This window comes from Podarcis pityusensis, assembly GCF_964106645.2.
Source record: "Podarcis pityusensis genome assembly, chromosome: 9".
NCBI lineage: Eukaryota > Metazoa > Chordata > Lepidosauria > Squamata > Lacertidae > Podarcis > Podarcis pityusensis.
In genome coordinates this window covers 2,300,271-2,325,223 of record NC_138034.1, presented here as the reverse complement: position 1 = coordinate 2,325,223, position 24,953 = coordinate 2,300,271, and the positions used below count along the sequence as shown (strand labels likewise).

Here is a 24,953-nt window from a genome sequence, read left to right as displayed (position 1 = left end):
GGTAATTTTCATAGGGCTGGAAGGAAGTGCAATTGCCAGGCCAAGGCAGAATGCTCTGCAGAGCAGGACACCTGATCCGGGCAGCAAAGGGCTGGAGTAAGCAAGGTGTTCCATTTCCAGGGTCTTGCAGGACAGGTGGGTCCGGATGGCACAAGCCACAGAGAAAATTTATTCCTGGTACCAAATATTCTGTCAGACACCGAATTTCTATAAATTTATTTCTGTAAACAAACTAGATGTTTGTTAGTTTTTGAAGCATATGCCTAATGAGTCTGTCTGTTCCGGTGCAGTTAAGACTAGGGCTGGGTGATGTCTGGTTTTCAACATCATGATATATCAGCAGCTGAATACTGAAATATGCTGATATATCATGATGTCGGCAAAGCCATTGCCTTGAGTCCTACCCTCCAAAGCAGGAGAAAACAAGCATGCTCACTCTTCCCTATGACAGTCCTTGAGATATTTGAAGATAGCTAACATATCTCCTCTCTGTCTCCTGTGCGTATGGAACTCTGATACATCATGGAGAAGGGTTCAAGCGAATCCTTGTCTCTGATGTGCACACTTCAATGCTCAGGGTATGTGCTTTCAATTGAGCAGTTCCTCCAGGTGGTGCTGGCAGGTCAAGAGGACCGTCCTGCGTACCCTCCCAGAATAGCTGGAGAGATACAAGATGGAGGCTGTTGCTTTATTAATCTGAGTACCAGGAAATCTAAGACTTAACAACTTATAGCCTTTGTATATTATAGGGTTTATTATAGTCATTTGTTTAAGAGGTGGGTATCCTCTTTGTTGGGCACAGGATTCAGGGCACAGCACGGCAAACTTTCATTCAAATAAAACATGAGAACAAACCATTCACAAGCCATTTTACTTGTTTTGTAGCTTCTCCAACAATTGAAACGATTGATATGCGACCTCTGCAGACTATATAATCTTCCTCAGCATCCTGATGTTGAAATGTTAGATCAACCATTGCCGACCGGCCAGGTAAATCCTAATGTTCCTCTGACTCACAGGTGCTAATGGGTCTGCTTGATGTTTGGGCTGTGGGCACAGATTGTTGAACCCCCCTTAAGCATGCTGCTGACCAGACATAGGAGTGCAACATGGGTTATTTTTTGTGGTGTGTAAAGGTGACTAATTCACAAATCATTTCTATGCAGAGCAAGTGGTACTCATTGTCTTGTTAAGGAAAACAACATTCCTCATTGTTTGAGATGAGTATTGTGTTTATCTTTGTGATGGAACAAAGCAGGGTAGGCTTATAAAGAACTTTTAGGTTCTGCTGCTTAGTCAGTTCCAATGAGGGCGAAGCTTTCCTGTCTTCTTGTTCCTCCCTTACATGTAAGATGCTTACTCTCCTCCAGCTTTAAGAAGCTCACTGTGGCCTTCGTAGCGCTGCCTCATTGAGAATTTAATCTCTCGCCACTAGACACCTCTCTGTTTCTAATGTTTTTTCCTAAACTGATAGTTCTTTATCAAAGTGCAGTCAGTGTGTGCATATGTTTGCATCTTTGTGTGTGCTTTTTTATAGTATTTTCAGTAATGGTGTTTAGCATTTGTAACATGCTTTTGAGTGTTCAAAGCATATCATGTGCATTATCTTGTAAACCCTACGAGACGAAACCTCCCTGAAAAGTAAGTGAGTGTTGTTCCTGGGAATGGGATGCTCAAGCTAGCATGTGTTGTGGCCATCTAGTGAGATTATAGCAGAGGTCGAATTTAAACTGACTCAGCCTCTTGGCCGCTAGCATACTTTTTCTTTTCTTTCTTTTTTAAACTGAAAGTGATAGTAACAAAGAATCTGATTTTGTTATGTTCCAGAATGGAACAACGGAAGAGGTTACATCAGAAGAAGAGGAGGAGGAAGATATGGGTGAAGTATGTCTGTGTGCGAATCTGTGCACGCACGTCTGTGCATGCACGTGCATGCTTTCCTTGTAGTAGTAGTAGAAGAAGAAGAAGAAGAGGAGAGTTTGGATTTGATATCCCGCCTTTCACTCCCCTTCAGGAGTCTCAAAGCGGCTAACATTCTCCTTTCCCTTCCTCCCCCACAACAAACACTCTGTGAGGTGAGTGGGGCTGAGAGACTTCAGAGAAGTGTGACTAGCCCAAGGTCACCCAGCAGCTGCATGTGGAGGAGCGGAGACGCAAACCTGGTTCCCCAGATTACGAGACTACCGTTCTTAACCACTACACCACACTGGCTCTAGTAGTAGTAGTAATAATAAATAAATTTATTATTTATATCCTGCCCATCTGGCTGGGTTTCCCCAGCCACTCTGGGCTGCTCCCAATCAAATATTAAAAACACAATACAGCATTAAACATTAAAAACGTCCCTAAACAGGGCTGCCTTCAGATGTCTTTTAAAAGTAGGATAGTTGCTTATTTCCTTGACAACTGATGGGAAGGTGTTCCACAGAGCAGGCGCCACTACTGAGAAGGCCCTCTGCCTGGTTCCCTGTAACCTCACTTCTCGCAGGGAGGGAACCGCCAGAAGGCCCTTGGAGCTGGACCTCAGTGTCTTTGTTATTCTTATTCTGGCTTCTATCATTCTTGGATCTGTCTAGGGAAGGAGGAGTGGAAACCATGGGGAATCAATTGAAGATCTGCCCTCCTAAAGTTCAATAACCCTTCTGTGTGCAATCCTTATCCCACCCAAACAGCATTGTGCATATCTGTCTGACTGCTAGGGACCTTGCAGTAGAGCTTCCCTTCGCTCCTATGCACTCTCCTCCCTGTATGCATATTCCTGTTTGCAGCCTGAGATAACTGGGTTCCCTTTCACCTGATCCAATAGTGCACATTTAGGGCAGGGTGAGAGAAACAGCCATGAAGTCTCAATTGCTTTTGTAAGCATTTTGCCAATGAGATACACCCGCATTTTTGCCCTTGCTTGTGTTCTCCCCCATCCCTGCCCTGTATGAGAAACCCTGACTGATGCAAAGCACTCAGGCACATGGGTTTTGCTTTTGTTGGCCTTGTTCTTCTTAAGTAGTATAGTAATTTTGTCTTGTAGGATATTGATCTGGATCATTATGATATGAAGGAGGAAGAACCTGTTGATGGAAAGAAGACAGAGGATGATGGCATTGAGAAAGAGAACCTGGCAATCCTAGAAAAAATCCGAAAGAGTCAAAGGCAAGACCACCTAAATGTAAGAGGCGATTAAACAAATAAGAGCATGCTGTAGAATGCATACAGCATTTCATTTTCTGCACCATTTCTTGCAGGAATGTATGTACTTTTAGCACACTTCCATAAATTTCATAGCTATATTGGGAGTTATAATGTTACAGTCTCTCCAACAACAACAAATCCGTTTATTGTGAGGACCATGCCTGTACACAAACATCAACACAACAATAGTTAAAAAATATTAAAATTCATTACATACTACGCCAACAAAACCTTCATCCCACAAAATAGAAAGAGAGGGAAAACAAGCAACGAGTTAAACAGACGATGAAGGGGTCTTTACATTGTCATCCATAAATCTTTCCCTGGCTTTCATGGCCTTCATCACAAAAACCGCTACCACATGGGTAATACGTGGGTTTGCATCAACTAACAAGAATTTTACTCTATCTTCAGGATTGGTTATAGAGTTGGGTATAATTTGCAGCAATGCGTCTCTAAAGCCCGAGTAGATGGGGCAATAGAGGAGGTAATGTGTAAGATCCTCTTTAATTTTCATAAGGCAAGGGCATAAACGATGTTCTACTGGGGTTTTTGTGAATCTACCGGTCAGATATGCAGTTGGCAGTGTTTGAAACCGTGCCATAGTGAAAGCTCTCCGAAGGGTGGGATCAGTGATCTCCACCAAGTAGTTGGCACAGATTTTGACTGCTTTTACTCGGGGAAACCAGTAGGAAAACCCAGAGTTTTTTATCTTTGTGGAGTCCAAAAAGGCGTCTTTTTCAAAGATCCATTCCCGAACTTTATCAGGGCTCCACAATTTGAGGGTATTAAACTCAGGTAGATTGTATCTGGATAGGATATCTAGTAGGTTTTTATGCCAAGTAGTATTATTTTGTAATGATACAAAGGCTTGTTTAGCCAATAAGGTGTTCGGGGCATCTGTGAGGTACAGTCTCTCCATTCTTTCTGTGTATGTACTTATTCTACTTATACATATAGAAAGAATTTAAATCATTTTACCAAAAATGTACTGTTTTTTCTACCTTCCAACTTGTTAAATATTTAAAATTAGTGTCCTAAATGATTGTGCCAGTTTTTCAATATTGATCATTGGTAGCCTTCTTTTAAACAGCCTTTTAATGGCCCTGGTACTGTTCTTTTAAGAGTTTTATCAAATCAAGCTACCCTTAATTTATTTTTAGGGTGCAGTCTCTGGGTCTGTCCAGGCTTCAGATCGACTTATGAAAGAACTCAGGGATATATATAGGTCGCAGAGTTACAAGTCAGGTAAGTATCTGCATCTTTTATGAGCAAAATCATAACGTTCTATTCTGATCTGGGCTATGATATGCAACATTAAGGCTGCAATCCTATATAATGTATGGCGGGGGGGGGCATTGTGGTGCCTTCTAGATGTTTTTGCCATGCTGACTGGGGCTGTTGGGAGTTGGAGTCCAAAATATCTGGAGGGTGTCAAGGTGGCTACACTTGATGTAGAGTAGACTTGCTTGTGCTGAACTATCTGGGACATAGCTATGAGTAGACATGCATAGATTTCCGTTGTAAATGTGCCCAAATCTGAAACTGAGTAAGTGGCTTGTTTTGCCTTCTTTCCTAGTGTCTGTGCTATCAAATTCTGAGCTATTCCTCTGTTGCACTCAGTTCTTTTAAGAATTTTTTTTAATGAAATTATAAACGTTGTGCACTTTATCAAAGTGTCTCAGGTGAAATACTAAACAACCATCAAACAGTTTGAAATCTGTGTTAAGTAAAGAAAGCACAAATACCCTCAAATTTCACAGTCTTGTCCACCAGTCACAGGACTCCCTCTCTGAATCAAAAATCAATTGCAAATTCCCACACAGAAAGAAAGTGTGGGAAACCCCAGCTTTTATCTGAAGAGTGTAATATCTAGTCTGTCTCTGTATTTGCTTACAAATGGCCTGGCCTTGAAAATGCTTTTCCTGAGAAAACCATTCTCCTTGTCTCTTGTTAATCAAATCACAGTTGACCGTTTACTCTCCCAGCTTACCAGAAAGTCATAGAATCATAGAATCATAGAGTTGGAAGAGACCACAAGGGCCATCGAGTCCAACCCCCTGCCAAGCAGGAAACACCATCAGAGCACTCCTGACATATGGTTGTCAAGCCTCTGCTTAAAGACCTCCAAAGAAGTAGACTCCACCACACTCCTTGGCAGCAAATTCCACTGTCGAACATCTCTTACTGTCAGGAAGTTCTTCCTAATGTTTAGGTGGAATCTTCTTTCTTGTAGTTTGGATCCATTGCTCCGTGTCCGCTTCTCTGGAGCAGCAGAAAACAACCTTTCTCCCTCCTCTATGTGACATCCTTTTATATATTTGCACATGGCTATCATATCACCCCTTAACCTCCTCTTCTCCAGGCTAAACATGCCCAGCTCCCTTAGCCGTTCCTCATAAGGCATTGTTTCCAGGCCTTTGACCATTTTGGTTGCCCTCCTCTGGACACGTTCCAGTTTGTCAGTGTCCTTCTTGAACTGTGGTGCCCAGAACTGGACACAGTACTCCAGGTGAGGTCGGACCAGAGCAGAATACAGTGGCACTATTACTTCCCTTGATCTAGATGCTATACTCCTATTGATGCAGCCCAGAATTGCATTGGCTTTTTGAGCTGCCGCGTCACACTGTTGGCTCATGTCAAGTTTGTGGTCAACCAAGACTCCTAGATCCTTTTCACATGTACTGCTCTCAAGCCAGGTGTCACCCATCTTGTATTTGTGCCTCTCATTTTTTTTGCCCAAGTGCAATACTTTACATTTCTCCCTGTTAAAATTCATCTTGTTTGTTTTGGCCCAGTTCTCTAATCTGTCAAGGTCGTTTTGAAGTGTGATCCTGTCCTCTGGGGTGTTAGCCACCCCTCCCAGTTTGGTGTCATCTGCAAATTTGATCAGGATGCCCTTGAGTCCATCATCCAAGTCGTTGATAAAGATGTTGAATAAGACCGGGCCCAAGACAGAACCCTGTGGCACCCCACTAGTCACTCTTCTCCAGGATGAAGAGGAACCATTGATGAGCACCCTTTGGGTTCGGTCAGTCAGCCAGTTACAAATCCACTGAGTGGTAGCATAGTCAAGACCGCATTTTACCAGCTTCTTTACAAGAATATCATGGGGCACCTTGTCAAATGCCTTGCTGAAATCAAGGTAGGCTACATCCACTGCATTCCCTTCATCTACCAGGCTTGTAATTCTGTCAAAAAACAAGATCAGGTTAGTCTGACATGACTTATTTTTCAGAAATCCATGCTGACTATTGGTGATCACAGCATTCCTTTCTAGGTGCTCACAGACTGTTTGCTTAATGATCTGATCCAGAATCTTCCCTGGTATTGATGTCAGACTGACTGGGCGGTAATTATTTGGGTCCTCTCTTTTCCCCTTTTTGAAAATAGGGACAACATTTGCCCTCCTCCAGTCTGCCAGGACTTTGCCTGTTCTCCAGGAATTCTCAAAGATGACTGCCAGTGGTTCTGAGATCACATCTGCCAGTTCTTTTAATACTCTTGGATGCAGTTCATCTGGCCCTGGAGACTTGAATACATCTAAACTAGCCAAGTATTCTTGTACTATCTCCTTAGTTATTCTGGGCTGTGTTTCCTCTGCTGAATCATTTGCTCCAAATTCTTCAGGTCGTGCATTGTTTTCTTTATTGGAGAAGACTGAGGCAAAGAAGGCATTGAGGAGTTCAGCCCTTTCTGTGTCCCCTGTTTGCATTTCACCATCTTCTCCTCTGAGTGACCCCACTGTTTCTTTGTTCTTCCTTTTGCTACGAACATACCCATAAAAGCCTTTTTTGTTGCTTTTAACCTCTCTAGCAAGCCTGAGTTCATTCTGTGCTTTAGCTTTTCTGACTTTGTGTCTACACGTGCTGGCTATTTGTTTGAATTCCTCTTTGGTGGTTTGAATTCCTCTTTCAAAGAGGGCTGGAGGATCTGAAGTGCTTCATTGGTGTGGCATCTCAAAACCGGAAACATGTCTAGCCCTTCAGCCTGGCACAAGGGGCAACTGAAGTATAAACGGGCTATGTGATTGGAGGAACAGACATTCCATGGGAAACTCAGGATGGCGTGGATACATGTGCAAAGCCCCCAAGGCAGCAAAGGTTTTGGATCACTGGATGGCTCTCAGTAGGTGGAGAAGGGTTTTGGTTTTTTTACTCCCAGCTGTTTGACAACAGCCAGAACACATGGTTGCTCCCTCAACCCTTCATTCTGTTGAAATGAAGGCAGCTTGTGAGAAACCCAGGAGTGGGTATTACTGTGGCAGGACTGAGTTTATTCATCCCAGTTTATTATGGGACACAGGAGGCAAATGCTGCAGTTCCTTGCACAATATTTTTGCACCTGACTTTGCCCACTTGCTGTTTCTGCATGTGATTCTAGTTGATGATCCTCTTGGGATTATTAACAAACAAACTGGTCGATCCCACAAGTCTGGTTCAGGTAGGGATGTTGAAAGGTACTCTCTAGTTTTCGACTTAAATGTGTCTAGCTCTGGAATAAAGACTATCCAGATGCATTGCATCTGCTTTTAATAAGGCTTGCATGGTACTTGTGCTTCCTGGGGTGTTCCTGGTTTCATTTCATGTCTGGGGACTTACCTATCCGTGCTAGAAAGAACGCATCCTTAAGACGCGGCATTCTTAATCAGTGCCAGGGTGTTTGCTATCTATAGATATAAGCCCTTGCCACACAGTTAGCTAGTAATCCCGAGGTCGTGTTGTGTTGTATTTGCTCTTACGAAAGGCCCCCATATGAACCGGTGCACCTTGGAATAGAAGTGGCTTGAGATTGGAGATTCTATCAGCTGTGCATTTTGACAGTATCCAGCTGCTTCATCTTCAGACTGCAGTTTGAGCTGAGCACCGACACTGGAGATAACAGTGAAATATTCACAAAATGGAAGGATTCTTGTTTTTAGGGGCCTGGCCAGCCTAATTAAAAATACAGGAGTGCTTCTGGCGTCCCACCTCCACTAAAGTTCCCAGTTCATTTTCCCACCTTGACCACAAATCCGCTCTTCCCTCTATAGCTGAGATGGGGAACCTGTGTCCCTCCAGATATAGTTTGGGGCTGATGGGAATTGGGAGCCCAACATCAGCTGGAGGGCCACAGAATTCCCATCCCTGCTCTAGAGCGCCTAGGTGAGTGTGAAAAGGTAGATGCAAACATTCTTGCAAGTTCAAAATATGGCAGCCCAGGAAGACAACCCACAAACAAGGGAGTCATTTGCATAGTGGACCAATATATGTATGGACTGGTGGTTCGGCTTCCTATGCCTGCCCTTTGAATTAATTTGTTGTTTATTTGTTTAAAATTTGGAACATTAATAAAAACCATTTGGGGGGGAAATGCCATGCCTGTTCAAGGAGGCCTGCTGCAGTCATTTGTTTGGGTGGGTGTGGGATGAACCAGTGCAATCTTACATAGACAAAATCCTTCATTTCTTTAAATAATCTTTCAACCACTCGATGCCTCTGCAACTCTGTTTCCTTTAATCCTTAACCAGTTGTTATGGGAAACTTAGTTTTACAGAAACTCCCTTCCCAAACTCTTCTCCTCGCCCCAAGTGTAATATTGTGTTCTACTAAGGCCAACAGAATCTGAGATCAGAAAAGGCAGCTTACAACTGTAAGGCAGGATGGCACTGGCAAGAACTGCAAGTGCTGCTCCTGAATCAGTGCCGCCTTCTATGCATTTGTAACCCGTTCTTCACTAAAGGAACCTAGCAGCCCTTGCTCTGGTTATCTGCCTCTTGGACTCCTGCAATGTGCTCTACGTGGGGCTACCTTTGAAGGTGACCCGGAAACTTCCAGCTAATCCAGAATGTGGCAGCTAGACTGGTGATGGAGCGGCTACCAAGACCACATAACACCGGTCTTGAAAGACCTACTTTGGCTCCCAGTACGTTTCTGAGAACAATTCAAAGTGTTGGTGCTGACCTTGAAAGCCCTAAACGCTCGGCCCAGTATCCCTGAAGGAGTGTCTCGAGCCCGGACACTGAGGTCCAGCGCCGAGGGCCTTCTGGTGGTTCCCTCACCGTGAGAAGTGAGGTTACAGGGAACCAGGCAGAGGGCCTTCTCAGTAGTGGTGCCAGCCCTTTGGAACACCCTCCCATCAGATGTCTTCTAAAAGTCAGATAGTTACTTCCTTGACATCTGAAGGCAGCCCTGTTCAGGGAGGTTTTTAATGTTTGATGTTTTATTGTGCTTTTAATTCTGTTGGGAGCCGTCCAGAGTGGCTGGGGAAACCCAGCCAGATGGGCGGGGTATTATGTATTTATTTATTTATACCCCCGCCCATCTGGCTGGGTTTCCCCAGCCACTCTGAACGGCTCCCAGATATTATTATTATTGCTTGAGCAGGCAGAGAGAGGCCTGCCTACTTTTCGCAACATAATCGCAACTGCTAAGACCCCACTTTTTATTATTTGTAAGTCATTTTAAACTAACTAGGAGATTTCCCTCTAGAGATAGCATCTCTCCAGGACTTTCTTCTTTAGTTGGGGCTGGCAACATAGACTGTTTGGCACTGGAAAGACTGCATAAACTGGCTAAATTTTGTAGCTTCTTCTATTAATACAAATGCAGGAAAGAAACTGAATGGGATTTTCCTGGCCTTTTTATTTGCTTTATCTTCTCTTCCACATATTTGTGTGTGGCATTTTGAAAGCCACAGAATTCCCTTGTTTTAAAAATACATTCTTGGGGATTTTCTATATGCTTATTTGCCTGATTCAGCAGCAGGTGCTGCCCTGGGAACCTCAGCGGATGTGTCTGCTTGCAGATCAGCTGGGACAGGGGTCAGCAACCCGCGGCTCCAGAGCCGCATGTGGCTCTTTTACACCTTTGCCGCGGCTCCAGGGCGGATACTAGTGAGGGGAGGAGGCGCATTGTGCGCCCCGACACTCCCCACTGTGGCGGGCGCTGTACTGGCTGTGACGTCGCATGGGGGCGGTGCGTGCGTTAGTCACGCACCGTCCCGACGTCACCTTCCCGCCCGCTGTCAGATCGGAGGGCAGCGGCGCGCATGCTTTAAATGTCGCAATGGTTTTGCGACTCCCAGTTTTTTTTCCTTCGGAAACGGGTCCAAGTGGCTCTTTTTGTCTTAAAGGTTGCAGACCCCTGAGCTGGGAGAAGGCGCAGTCATTCAGTATGTGTGCAGTTGCTGCCGTTAGAGTGTTGCTGTTATTATTTTTACTGAAGGTGCAAGTAGACTGAATCAATAAGCTCTTTCCCTGAGACATTCTCTACAAGCTGTTCTTTCCTGCAGCAGGAGGTTTCGCTGGTGTGCATTTCTGCTGCCAACTAGAGGAGAGTTTGTGGAGGAAAGGTGGGGAAAGAGTCATGGAAACCCTAACTTGTCGTGGAAAAAGGCTGCAAGAGGTTGTCCAGGCACATATAATTTATGGTACTGTAAATAGCGTCAAAATAGATGCTGTAGGTTTTCTGAAGCTAGGCACATGTGGAGCCAGTCAGTCTTGTAATGGAGGGTATTAGGAGCGCCATGTAGGAGCAAGATATAATTTTGCCCTCAGATACAAAGGTAGGATTGCTCTTATTAGTGAAGTTCTGCTTTCATCCAAACAGCTCTGTGCTGCTGAGGAAAAGAGAGGCCCTTGCTCATTCAGAACTCAGCATCTCTTTGCATTCAACCTTTGTGGAGTTCCAGATCGCTATCTTGGGTTTGGGTGTGGGTGTGTTTTCTAGTAACAATGGAAGCAAGCAACTCTTTTCATTTCCATTTTTTGCAGGGATTTATTCAGTGGAACTTGTAAATGACAGCCTATATGACTGGCATGTAAAACTTCTAAGGTAAGTTCACTTTTCCCCACCCCAACACTGTCCTAAATCAGTGGTTTTGCTATTGATGGATAGCTGGGTTGGTGGATGAAGGTGCATGATGATAATAATTTGATGTCCGCACCTAGGAAAGTTGTATACTATGTTGCAGATTAGCATATTTGCTTAAGGTTAGGGTTGTCACTCTAGACTTTTTTGTAGCTCTAATTGGCTAGGTCACTTGATTAGCCAGTGCATCTCTTTTAAAAAACAGACTTTTAAGTGCTTATAAAACTGCAGAGGGCTGATACTCTTGCAGGAGAGGCATTCCTTCCTGTGTAACGTAAATCAGTCCCCATTGTGACACAGTGTACAGTGGTACCTTCTCAAATTTAATTAGCTCCGTAAGTCTATTCCAAAACTTTTTACAATCTAACAAGATAATTGATCCATAAAATGAAAGCAATAATCAATGTTCTGTACTATAAAATAAATAAGACAGTATTGTAGATGATAAAAATTAAAATTATTTTTTTCTTGCCTGCACTGATGATAGTCATTGTTTGGAGGGGGGGCTTTTATCCATTTCCACAGTCACACAATCAATCAATCAATCAATCAATCATAAAATGAAAAACAAGCCACAGTCACAAAAATGAAAAAGCCACACAAACAAAAAAGCAAAAAATAGCAAAAACAAAAGCACCAAATATCACCCCAGAACACTGCAATCAGAAACAGAAGGCTTTAATTTTGGTAGGGGTGGGCCTTAAATTAGCTGCTCAATGATGCAAACGGAATGAAAAAAGCCTTTATTACGATGGGGGGGGGGGCTTAAATTTGCTGTGCAAGGGTAAAACGGGATGAAAAAAGCCTTAATTACTATGCGAAGGACTCAAATTAGCTGCGCAACAGTGAAAACAGAAGCTCAGGAGCATGTTCGGCTTCTGGGGCAAAGTTTGAAAACACCTAGTTCCGGGATTGCAGCATTTGAGTTCTGAGTTGTTCGGGAACTAAGCTGTTTGAAAACTGAGGTACCACTGTATATTGTCTAAACCTTGTTTTTATTCATACAAGAGGTGCTAAACAAGACACAGCAGCCCTGAATGGTGCATCTCATCTATTCTTCTCCTCACCCAAAAAGCCCTTCCTCCTCCCCAAGGCTACAAACTGTTCCTTATACATTTCAATAAATACACAAGGAGCATTTCAAACTGCTTGCTATTTATCTAACAGGTTTATAAACTGTTCTCAAGAAAGAATTCTTCCAAAAACAGTTTTAAAAATATGCACCAAAACATAAAGAAAATAAAAATTTTAAACTGTTTAATTAACATCCATCTTTAAGAATGCAAAGCCTAGAGACTTGGTGGGCATTTTTTTAATTAAGTCATACATTCTTTGAGATTCCTGTGAAACAGAGAGTCTTAGGATATGGAATCTGTTCCTCAAGACTCCTAAGTCTGCAGCTGATGTGCAGGAATATTCCCTATTCTCTGGTGACTCCAGCACTGCCCTCCAAAGAAACACTTGCCTGCAGCCAGGATGTTCATTAGGACCCTTAACTGCAGGTGAGCCACACCTTGTAAACAGCTGGCCTTTCGTTCTGAAGGAAATGCTTCACTCAGCATGGCACGGCCTAGTTGTTTGCGAAAGGTAGTGACAACCACTCAGAACTGAGCGACTCAATCCTTCTGCTTTTCCTCATTCTCCTTTGGTAGGGTTGATCCTGACAGCCCTTTGCATAGTGATCTTCAAGTCTTAAAAGAAAAAGAAGGTGTAGAATATATTTTGCTCAACTTCTCTTTTAAGGTAAGAGGAAAATAGTATCCAGTGTGTGAAAAAAATTTCATTGGTATGTAAATCCAAAGCAAATAGTTAACGAGAATTATGTTCTTTAATTTTATTGAGTCTCCTTTGAGTAGAACTTGGTTGGATACAATCCCATATTGCAAATAAAAATAATTAAAATATAGGACTTCAGAATGATGTATTTGCAACAGGGCATCAAATTTAGAAAGTTTTTGACTTTTGGATTTACTTTTCTTGTTCTTAGGATAACTTTCCCTTTGATCCTCCATTTGTGAGAGTGGTCTCTCCTGTGCTCACTGGCGGGTAGGTGTTGGTTTTTTTAACACATACACACAAACAAACAAACAAACACAGTGTTTTGTAAGAATGTGTGTGTGCGCGCACACACACACACACACACACACAAAGTGTTTATTAAGAATAAATCACAAAGCTGTTACATTAACATTTGGGGAGTTATGTTTTAGCACATGGTTCTGTGGCCACCTGATGTTGCACTGGAAGTCTTATGCAGTGCAGACATCTGTCATAGACAGCAGTGACCTAGGAGGTTTCCTAACTTGGCTCTACCAGGATAAGTGTTCTTGTTAGAATCATAGCATTGGAAGGGACCATGAGGGTCATCTAGTCTAACCCCACAACTGTGCACATTCTTGGGCAGGAAGACAAGCATGGTACAGCTGTTGCAGGTCACTGCAGCAGCTCCCTTGCCATCCATGTCTCTTGGTCCTATGTACCCCATGAGACGGCACCCCAACCTCCCCCTCAAAACACCCCTGTTTACAAGTCCTGGTCATGAGCTCCCAAAGACTGCAATCAGCTAACTAGAACTGTTGTTTTAATGGAATACTGTATTTCCACCCTACAAATGCATTCAAGGCAGCTTACAAATATCCTGAAATAGCAATTGTACAGCAATATCAAATCTAGATAATTTAAAACAGCAATACCAAAAAAAGAACACCAGGAGCACCAGAAAAACTAAAGCCAGGCTGCCTATGAGCAGTTATTCAATCAGGTGGCACTGAGGGCAACAATAAAAACCATTTGGGAGGGAGTTTTACAGCTGGGAGTGCAACCCTAGGAAAGCCACTTACCTCTCTTCCAAGGGTGGGGTAAAACATACAGGACCTCCAGTGACTGACTCTCCTGCCAGGCTGGTTCATGTAGGAAAAAGCAACCCATAAGGTACCCAGTTGGGACCAAGTTACTTTAAGTCACCTCACTTGCCTGCAATGAGGAGAAGAAGATGAGGCTGACTTACATTAATCTCTCTTTTAAAATATGTGTTGCTTATACACCAGCCCTCTTCTCTCCAGAGTTTTAATTAATGTTCCCTTGCTGTGCTTGTGCCTTTTGAGAGGCTGGAGCGGGTGTTGAGCACATTCTCCTTTTTTTGCAGCAGCCATAGGCAGGGTGCATTGGCTCATACTGCTTGTGGTGTAACAAGAGTTGTGCTAGATCAGACCAAAGGCCTGTCTTGTCAAGCCTCTTTTTTCCCAGTGGCCATGCAGTTGCTTCTGAAAAGCTTGCAAACCAAGACATGAGGGCAGTGGCTTTCTCATGCTGTTGGTATTCTGAGGCATCTAGGCATCATGATTTGTATTCAGATTACCTTAGTCCCCTTCTAAAGGCATATTAGCTAGTAGCCATCACCACATTGTGCAGCAGCCAGTTCAAGAGCTGTAACTGTGGTTTGCGGTTTTGTCTATCCTAACACTCCCAGCGGTTAGCTTCTTTGGATGCTCCACCTTCTAGTGTTAGGTGAGAAAGTGGTGAACTTCTCTCTGTCCTGGGAGACCCCACACTCAAATCCCCTGTAGCCTTGAAGCTCGTTGGGTGACACTCATGCTGCAAACCCACAGGTGAAATTGGCAGGATAAAACGGGTGGGGGCAGGGACAGGGAGAGACCATGTTTGTGACACTGGTCTTTTTGTGGGGAGGTCAGCGTAAAGTAACAGACCGACCACTTGGCCGTCAGCGAAGCTGACAAGAATTCACCCCTATAAGGACTGTGCCACTTCATAAACCGAGGGCGGAGGGGAATTGAGTTGCAAGCTCATGCACTTCTACTGTGTCAAGCCCTGTGCCTTTGGAAAGCTAGCATGTCCATTAATCTCCTTTGCAGAAGGAATTTGCATGGGGCGGCTGAGGGCATGCAAACATGAGATCTCCATACTTGCTTTCTCAAATGGCACAGTGCCAGGAGCAGTGTTGGCCTTGATATTTCTTCATCTTTAATGGTGGGCTAGCTAAGGCCATGGTACAGCCTGTACCAGTTCTGTAGTCTTTTTGTCACTGGATCTCCGTTGCAAGTACTCAGTGTCATAGAGCCTTGGGACTTTCCTTGTCCAACAAGCTATGCATCTTTGCATGATTCCCCATCCCCATTTCAACATCATGGAGCTCTAGGAATCAAAAGGAGCTGCCTTTGGGTCTTCTGCACCTTCCCACAGACTTGTTGGGAATAGTAGAGGGAGGGCAGAGTTCCAGCTGAACTCTGTTGGCTGAGAAACTGTGTGAGGCCGACCTCTCCAAAGCCACCAGCTGATAGGGGGATGTGTGGGTGTGAGAAGAGCAGCAGTGGTTCCCACGGTTGTGTGAGAAGAGTTGCTATCAAAGCAAAGCTCCGTGTTTGTTTGACATTTAAAGGTTTTGGAGAATGGTGGCACCAGACTTTAGTGATGATGCCCCTTTGCCCAAGGAAGGAATCCAGCAATTGGCTGGAAGAATAAAACTTAAAGCCCCCAGTCTCTCGATTGCTACTTTCATACACAAGCTTGGCAGAAATGGTTTGTTTTGCATTGCTGTCCATATCAGTTCTGATGCGCGTGCCAAGAGTTGACAGCTTTATCGCTCAGGTGCACAAATTCAGTTCCCACGCGTTGTGACCTGTCCCCGCTCCCGCCTTGTCTTGCCTCCTACTGGAAACCTTGGATATTGTTCTGACTGCAGCATGACTGTCAGTTGCCTGTAAGGACCACCTGGAGTTGGTTTTTGTCTTGCTTCCTTCCAACTTTGGTTCATACCTCCCAGCCGGCTGACTCTGAGAGAAGGTTTGCCCCCTTCCCCCACATTCACACATGACACTGTGAACATAATGAGGCCAGTCGTCACTGCAGTTGCTAAAGCAGAGGCATAATGATGGATGTTTTGGTGACCAGTTTCTCTGGTCACAGAGATGCCAAAAGCACAGCCGTGTCACTTGAAAAAATTCAAGCATGATTTAAACTCTGACTTGGTTCAGATGTAACAGGACAACGTGGCTTCCTGTTATGTGAATGAGCTGCAGTGACCCTCAGTCTCACAATCCCCCTGCCTCCTTCTTCCGCTGGGCTTCTAGGAGGAGATCAGAAGCTTCTGCTTCCCCTTTAAGTCTGAAACCATGGTTTTGAGCCTGGACGGTCCTCCATATCCAGAGTTTAAACAAACCAGTTTTGCAAAATCTGATATACAGTGGGACCTTGGGTTAAGAACTTAATTCGTTCTGGAGGTCTGTTCTTAACCTGAAGAGGTACCACTTTAGCTAATGAGGCCTCCCGCTGCTGCCACACTGCGATTTCTGTTCTCATCCTGAAGCAAAGTTCTTAACACGAGGTACTATTTCTGGGTTAGTGGAGTCTGTAACTTGAAGCGCCTGTAACCCGAGGTACCACTGTAAAGAGAAATGGAGGTTTGCTTAAAAGGGGAACAGCTGCTTCTGATACTTCAGCCACAAAAGAGGGGTCTTGGCAACCTGTACTTACCTTTCCTGTGAGTGGACTCCTCTTCAACAATATCCAGTTTTAAGCAAGCCTCCATTTCTCTTTACAGTGGTACCTCGGGTTACAGATGCTTCAGGTTACAGACTCCGCTAACCCAGAAATATTACCTTGGGTTAAGAACTTTGCTTCCAGGTTGCCAATGAAAGAAGAAATGTTTGTATTCATTTTATGTTTCAGCTTATGTCCTTATTTATATTAATATTTTCTTACATTATCTGTTGTCAGTACTTAATTGAAAGCCTCAATAAACACACACACACATTTTAAGGGGGACTAAGCTCTAGATTTGTTCGCATGATGGGAAGCCATGGTTTCCTCTTGCATCTGAACTGGGCCATCATTTAGTAAAGTGGCTTTCCTTTGTGGGCTGTTTGCATACATTTTGTAACTGGTGGTAGTGGCCAGCTGGGGGAAGTGTTGATCTGATAGCACTTCCACTCTTGACTCTCTGACATGTATAACTTCAGAATAAATCATGTGAGAGATTAACCAAAGACGACTGTGCTAATTTTCTACTCCAGTTGGAGGGAAGTGAACAATGGTTAAAAGTGGTGATTGTTTTTAAATGTTTCCCTTGTTGTATTTTCTAAGCCACTGACAAAGAGAACAGCAAAGTGTAACAGTAATAAAATGCACTAAAATGAGGACTGGATTGATGTCAGAACAGTGATATCAAAACAGTGAGTTCGCAGTGATTATGCACAGTTGGCTAACTCTTTCAGTTACATCAGGGCTGATTATAGAGCTGATGCCAAAGGGGTTTAAAGCCATGGATTGAATAGCTTGGATGCCAGGGCCTGGCCCAAGGCATTTTGGCACCTGAGGCAAACCACAAAATGGCACCCTCCTCCCTGCCAGGGAAGAAGGGGAGAGGGAAGCTCTATACCTGCCTCACCTGGTCTCACGGGTAGTCTGTTTCTGTTTGATGCTTTGAGTTCACATAGCTTCTCATTTGTACATTCACAAGCTTTTATTGTTTTGTGTCCAGAATAATTCCAATAGACCAAGCCAATAAGGACAGCTTGACTTTGGCTCACCAATATTTAACCTTTTTAATACTCCTTGTCTGAGCGTGCTGTCTAAATGGCTGGCTCCCATCTGAATGACATAAGCAGACAAAACAGTGCTGGGAAGATCCAGACTGTACAACTCAGAATAACCCTTCTGTTGAATATGATTCTAGTACACAAATGCTTGTCTCATAATTAATATGTTAGTCTTTCCAAGGTCTTACTGTAAATCATACTCTAAACTTGCTTTTCTGTCCTGCAGGTATGTTCTCGGTGGAGGTGCATTATGCATGGAGCTGCTTACTAAACAGGTACATGCAGAATCAAAAGTCTTGCTCCAGATTTGTCTGCTCCTATGGAAGTCCTCTGCAGCTGGTTGAACAGACCCCCATTTCCAAATTCTTATAACATCCAGCTGACTCAGAATGGTATCTTACAGGGCGACTAAAGCAGTTTCTGTGCCAAACTGGGCCTATACCTTGATTGAAATGAATCTAGAAAATCAATTACCTCCAAGAGTGTCTGAATTGGGTCCATGACCACTCGCTCAAGAATGGGAGATTAGCACTGGCCAGTAGTTACTTAGATTTTCTGAATCAAGGGGTGGTTTCTTGAAGAGTAGTTTTACCACTGCCTCCCTCAAGCAGGCAGAGACCGCCCTCTCTTACAAGGAGGCATTAATCACCAGCCAGCTGTCCCCTCCCTGCTAGTTTTTCTCAGCCAAGAGGGACAAGAGTCCACAATGCCCTGACCGATCCAAGCATTTTGTCCACCCTCGATGCCTTCTTTGCTGCCTTCACTGCTACTTAGGTAAGCTCAATGATGCAGCCAGATCTTTCCTCCAGTTGTTTGAGCCGTCTCCCAACTTGTTTAATCACCCTAAGCTCTGGAGGTTACCAGGGAGTCAAATGGGCTCCACGAAGTGGGAGAGAGCAGTCAAGCTGATCATGTCAATGGCCTGAGCCATTCATATATTCCCGAGATTGCCCAGGGCTTCAACAGGAGCGCCAGTCATATCAGCTGCAAAATCCCCCCAAGCCACCTGGAAACCCATTGCATCCATCAGCCTCCGAGGACAGACCATCCTCATAGGTCCCCACCTCCGCAGAAGGGAAAGAATGCTGAAAGCCTCAACAGGAAGCGACTGGACCATGACAAGGGTCAATACCCCCCCTTTCAGAGCACCTTGTTCCTGCCCAGTGGAAAAAACAACGTTCAGAGTGTGGCCTCCCACCTGCTTTGGCCTGGTGACACGTTGAGACAGTCCCCTGGTTATCATGGCAGCCATGAAGTCCTGAGCCACCGCAGAGCCAGTCACCTTGGCATGGGTCCCTCAGAACCAACCACCTGAGAGTCCTCAACATCAGCTCTGTCAGCTCAGGCAGGGAAACTGCTGAGCAGGAAGGGGGGCAGTAAACCAGCAGAATCCCAATTCTGTCCCTATTGCCCAACGCCCGGAACACACAATCTAGATTCTGCCCCCCCCCCCCCCCGGCAACTGGACAGTGAGAGAATATCTTTACACCACAGCAGTTCCCCCTCCCTGACCCTCAAGTCTGGCCTGATGGGGACAACTGGGTGAGACCACCCTGCTCACCCACCCATGGGCTTCCTTATCCACAACCGGATAATGCTTCGAGCTGCATTCATTCATGCTGGCATTCAGCAACAGCAGCTGCAGACCAGGCAGGCTGATGCGACAAGCACAGTTCCTCAGGTTGGAGGAGAGGCTGGCGCACGACACAGTCACCAACTGCCTGCCATTGTGCCCCTTAACCGGCCTGCCTTACCTCCTGCACCGTACCTCTCCCTACCCTGAACCATTGTGATTGGTTCTCCCCCGCTCCCCTTTTTCCAGGCACATCCCAATAACAGTCCTGAATTTAAACACAATTTAAAATTGGTTAAAGACAAATAAAAATAATTAAAACAAAAACAGTTTAAAATACAAACTAATCAAAACAAAGTAGCTGAAAACAATTAGAAAGATAGACCAGAACACTGGACTGTGTGTCACAGTAAATCTTTCTTTCCAGCTAGAAGTAATGAGATCTGAATATGTTTTTAATTTATTAAACAAACTTTGTAATTGTTATGAATTTTCATGGCATTTGGAGACATGTGCTTACGATTTTATTTTTTGCCTTGCCAGGAAACTTTGACTTTTACTCTTCCTTGGTCCCCTGTAACGTACTCCTATTTCATATTTTCTCCTCTTGTGGCAAATAATTGCCATTTTCAAAAGTTAGAACCCAAATTAACCTGGTTTAGTGTAGAGAGGTCTGTTTGGGATTGAATGTTTTCTGCAAGACAAGCGGACAAAATGCAATCCTATTCTGGAATTTTCTTTTCTTTTTTTTTCAGGGTTGGAGTAGTGCCTATTCAACAGAATCTGTCATCATGCAGATCAATGCCACATTAGTCAAAGGAAAAGCCAGAGTACAATTTGGAGCAAATAAGGTAAATACACGCCAGTATTCTTTTTCTGCTGTTCATGTATTGTGGTAGAACAGCTAGTGTAAGAGCAGTCCTGGTGCCAAATGTGTTGCTTTCCTTTCCTTTGGACCACATCAGCAGCAAGGCCAAGAGGGGGGTTGTGTCTTCTGGGCCCAGAGAGGTCACTTTCGTGCCTCCAGCGCAGCAAGAACAACATGGGAGGCTGTGCTTATGAATTAAGCTCAGCCTGACTGGCACTTTTTTTCAAAGCTGGAAAAGCACTAACTAGGCTTGGGGAGGGAGGTGGGGAGCCTCAAGGACCCGGTCAGAGTCCTCCTGCCTCCTTCTCAATGCCACTGCTGCCCCAGGAGCTGCTTCTTGCTCCCTGCCGTGCCTGGGGCAACCAAAAAAGGCTACCCTGGTATGAATGTGTGTGACCCACAGTAAATGATCAAAACAGGCACTCAGTTGGCAATATTTTCTTGGCTAGTTGACTGCAACCCCATACCTGTGAAATAATGTAATGTGTGCTGAAGAATGGTTGTTGGGCTTTGGCGGTTTTTAGATGGGGCTTATTGCAGAAGAGGCAACCCCTGTTCAGGGAACTTAACCATTCCAAGCAACGTTTATGTCCCCCAGGATCCCACCAGTTGGGAAGTCGGGGAAGAAAAACACTTTAAACAGACTGTGGGGAGAGCCTGTCACCAGCAGCGTAAAAACTAACCAGCATGCATCCAGGCTGAGTCAGAACTCCTCTGTCATGGTTGGGATATGTACTTCTTCCATTCATCTCTTTCTTTCAGAACCAATATAACCTAGCAAGAGCACAGCAATCCTATAAATCTCTAGTACAGTTACATGAGAAAAATGGTATGTATGGTATGTATGCATGCTATGGTAAAACACATAGTTGTGTAAGTATAACGTCAGAGGAGAGAAGCCACTCCGCTCCTCATATACATGTTTTTCGCAGGCATCCAGAGCTGCGCATAGTCTGGTTCTGTAAACAGTGTAATAGTGTGTTGGGAAGTTGGTCATAACTTAACTCCTACTTCCCTGATACATAAATATAATTGCAACCCCCACCAAGGTTTAATCTGAAAATTAGATCAGCTAATTGATCTCAGTAGACTGGTAGGGCAGCAATTTAAGGTCACACTTTTTGGGGAGGTCTAGTGAATTAAAGAAGTGGGGGAAAGAAGTTAAAATTTACCTTTCTAATAATGAATTGTAGTTTTGATTTGGTTTCATTGTAGATCCTATCAGGCCTGGTGCTAGTGGTTGACAGTTGTCCCAGGGCCCCTCACGCTGGCCCAACCCAGCTGTGCCACCCTACCAGTCTCCTTGCCAGGCTCCCGGACAGCCATTTCAGTATTGAGCAGGCCGTGGTACCACTTCTCTGTTCCAATCTGTGACAGCCAGCTGCCATTTTGCTTCTCCAAAGTGCAATGCAAAGTGCAATGCCCAGCAGACCCACACTGGGGGGAGCTGGAGGCCCATCAGTGGCACCGTACTGAGAGCCCCCTTAAGACTGGTCCTGGTCCTGGTCCTGGTATTAGATACTGGTAATATAAAGGTAGGGGACACAGGTGGCACTGTGGTCTAAACCACTGAGCCTAGGGCTTACCGATCAGAAGGTCGGCGGTTCAAATCCCCATGACAGGGTGAGCTCCCGTTGCTCGGTCTCTGCTCCTGCCCACCTAGCAGTTCGAAAGCACGTCAAAGTGCAAGTAGATAAATAGGTACCACTCTGGTGGGAAGGTAAACAGCATTTCCATGCACTGCTCTGGTTTCGCCAGAAGCGGCTTAGTCATGCTGGCCACATGACCCGGAAAAACTGTGGACAAATGCTGCCTCCCTCAGCCTATAGAGTGAGATGAGCGCCACAACCCCAGTCGTTCGCGACTGGACCTAACAGTCAGGGGTACCTTTACCTTTTAATATTAAGGTGGGTTGATAATTCTTTGCTTGCATGTTTGATCATTAGGACAGTCTGTCAAGTAAGTTGTTTCCAAATGTTGCTGGTTTTTGCATAATATCTTCCAGTTGCAGAACTGGATTCCTAAGCACCGAGTTATTTATATGTAGACTGAAACGCATTAAAGAACTCATGTTGTCTTATGTGGATGCTCAGAACACCTGGCTGCACTGGTGCTTCAACCAAGTATCATGGTATATTATATAGTTATTAAGCACGTGTGCAATTACAAAATGGGTGTTGCCACCACTGCTGCACATTTGTTAATGCCAAATCTTTTTTTATATATACTTCCTGCAGGCTGGTTCACACCTCCTAAAGAAGATGGTTAACACTGTGGACTTTTCATACACTTGGACCAATGTCAGTAAAAGATTTTCCTTCCAACACAGATTCAACTATGAATGCCCCCATAACAGCCATACTGAAGATTCTAGCTCATAGATAACTAGTGGATAATCTGTTGACTGACACATCCACTATAAGCTACAGCTGTACAATTCTGCTCTTCTGTCAAGTATCTTCAACTGAACAGTTTTAAAACTTTATTGTCCCCATGAATTAAGCATACCAATCCCCACTCCATTTAGAGTGTGAATCCTTCAAACTGGGCTCTTGGGGTTTACTAAAATACCAGTCATTAAGATCTCCCCCCTTTTGTATGCACTTATTTGTTTTTCCAAACTGCAGACAACTGCAATATATTTTATTTAAAGCCAACCAAGTTGAATAAAGTTAGTTTAATAATATGTTACAACGTTTTTAGGTCTCATTAAATCAGACTCCTTCCTCCTCCCCTTGGTCTAAAACTGAGAGCATTCATAGTATTGCCAAATTTGATGATGATAGGAGAACCGTAATGTTAAATCGTTAAAACTTTCCTTCTTCTTTCATGGCTGTATTGAGGATATGAGCTGTTTCTGGGCAGAGATGCCCTTGAGGTGCCCTGCTGCTTCAGCAGAGCCAGGCTGTGCCAAGAGAACTTTGTGACTAGTCATATCCACTGGGGCATCGGTTTTTTGCTGGGCTACTTTGCTACTTGTTGGCTCTTGTTGGCTCCTTTGAAAGGAGGAGCCATAGATATAAAGCTTGAAGTTATTTAAAATACTATAAACCTTCTTAGGCATTCGATTCTATTAACGGGTTGTTGCAATCATTTGTAGAGTAATGAACTTTAAAAAGCAATTGGCAGAAATCAAGAAGACACTCCTTTGGAAAATGTTTTTTTAAACAAAAGCAACAGTAACAAGTCCCAGGGATCACTTGATTCAGAGTTTTTAAAAGAAGGTTGCTATAGTTGTGACCATGGTTTCGTAGAAAAACTAATGGGGAACTGCTCTTCCATTTAGGAAATGAATCTGGATCTGTAGCTGCTGTGGGTCGGGAACTGCTATAACATTGCCTTACCTTTTTTAAAAAAATCAGGTGTGATTTTTATTTTTTGGTAGCTGAAATTGACTAGACCTTTTTGTTCACAGGAAATAAGGGTATAAGCACTTTTTTGGAGGGAGGGGGGTCTCCAGAAATGTCTCTGCCCCTCAGCCCTCCTCCTTGACCTTGGAGAAAAAAATCCTAAATTTGTGCTTTTTTGTGCCCAGGCATTTGGTCACATATGCTGTTTTTGTTTGGATTTTTTTAGCTTGGAGGATTGGATTAGAAGGATTTGGCCTGGTCAAAGACTGTTTCATGCAGTCTTTTAGGGAGTGGATGACTTCCAGCTTCCCTGCTTGTTTGATTGTACATATTATTCCAGTGAAATCCTGTTAGCAGCCATAAGGCAGAGGCCGAATTCTGTAAGCATTTCTGCAGCTCCTTTTCAAACCTGAGGCTAAAACTTTGAATACATTATTGAATTCTTTAGTATTCTAATGGACAAGCAGAATGACAGGTGCACACTTGGCTTGCTTTTTATTGTTTCTGAGTTTCATTTTTCATTGCAGAATTATTTAGCAGTGTACGGTAATCTGTAAACTTGCATCAAGTTTATGAATAAAGAACCATTTTAAGAATTCTATTTGTCACTTTATTTCTGGAAGGAGTCTGCTTTCAGTGACTGAGTGTGGTATCTTGCAGCTGATGTTTTGTAAACATGAGAAATGGCACACAGTACTAAAAAGGTGATCTACTATGCTGTACACTAATACAATAGTTTAAAAAGCATAAAACCAATCTTTGGTAGTGGTGTTTAAGCCCATAGTGGGGTATTCAACCCATGAGTAGACCCACTGAAGTAAATAGATATGGCTAACATAGGCTCAATAGTTTCAGTGGGCCTGCTTAAAAGCTGCATGTTCACATTTGCAAATGAAGAAGCTAAGTTATTGTCTTTTTTGTCACTGAATTAGAAACTAGAAAAAAACCAAAAGCATGAATCACAACTTGGCGAAAGTGAGAGAGCACTGTGATAATTTTAAATGACCTACTTCTCACTCAAAAGCTCTCATGAAGAGTTGGTTTTGTCTTTCAGTCTCACACATAACATTCTGTGATACAGATTCATATAGACATGACATTAGTGACTGAAGTAATTTTGAAGCTTTGTTGGCTGCTTTAAAGAAAATATTTGAAGTTGTTTGTCTGCAGTCTGAGACAGTGAATGCAAAAGTAGAAACCAGAGAGCCATGCAGGGTTTGGGGGGTCTTCAATTTACTCAGGGTGGAGTCCCCTCAGTGCCCCACAAAACCTAAATTGCTTCAGCAGGGGGAAAGTTCCCTCTGGCCCCCGAGGGGGGAAAATCCTTGACAGCAGGAAACAGTGTACAGATTTATTATATGGGGCATTTTAGTTTAAAGAAAAGTTAAGTAAAGGGACATCATAGAGGTGTGTGAAATTATGTATGGCATGGAGAAAGTGTATGGAGCATCTTGTGATACTGAACCTGGGGCCCCAATGCAGCATAGTATCTGAGGATTCAGGACAAACACACAGTGCTATGCAATTTGTCCCTTCAAGAGGTAGTGATCCCCACCAGCTTTGATACATACA

The 24,953-nt window shown here is 43.9% G+C and overlaps 1 protein-coding gene across 4 annotated transcripts in view; it reads left to right on the top strand.

The window, feature by feature from the left end:
* The window catches only part of UBE2Q2 (ubiquitin conjugating enzyme E2 Q2), a 39,483-nt gene extending 15,506 nt beyond the window's left edge, over positions 1 to 23,977 (top strand). For 2 of the 4 annotated variants that reach the window (XM_081021572.1, XM_081021571.1), the window contains exons 3-13: positions 886 to 990; positions 1,828 to 1,884; positions 3,026 to 3,163; positions 4,350 to 4,434; positions 10,940 to 11,000; positions 12,689 to 12,779; positions 13,024 to 13,082; positions 17,817 to 17,865; positions 19,919 to 20,014; positions 20,794 to 20,869; positions 22,269 to 23,977. In XM_081021572.1, the coding sequence (XP_080877698.1) occupies positions 886 to 990; positions 1,828 to 1,884; positions 3,026 to 3,163; positions 4,350 to 4,434; positions 10,940 to 11,000; positions 12,689 to 12,779; positions 13,024 to 13,082; positions 17,817 to 17,865; positions 19,919 to 20,014; positions 20,794 to 20,869; positions 22,269 to 22,300 (849 nt within the window). In that variant the 3' untranslated portion in view covers positions 22,301 to 23,977. The remainder of the gene's footprint in view (positions 1 to 885; positions 991 to 1,827; positions 1,885 to 3,025; positions 3,164 to 4,349; positions 4,435 to 10,939; positions 11,001 to 12,688; positions 12,780 to 13,023; positions 13,083 to 17,816; positions 17,866 to 19,918; positions 20,015 to 20,793; positions 20,870 to 22,268) is intronic. The other 2 variants (XM_081021574.1, XM_081021573.1) reach the window with 1 other exon arrangement.
* The last annotated feature ends 976 nt before the right edge of the window (positions 23,978 to 24,953 follow it).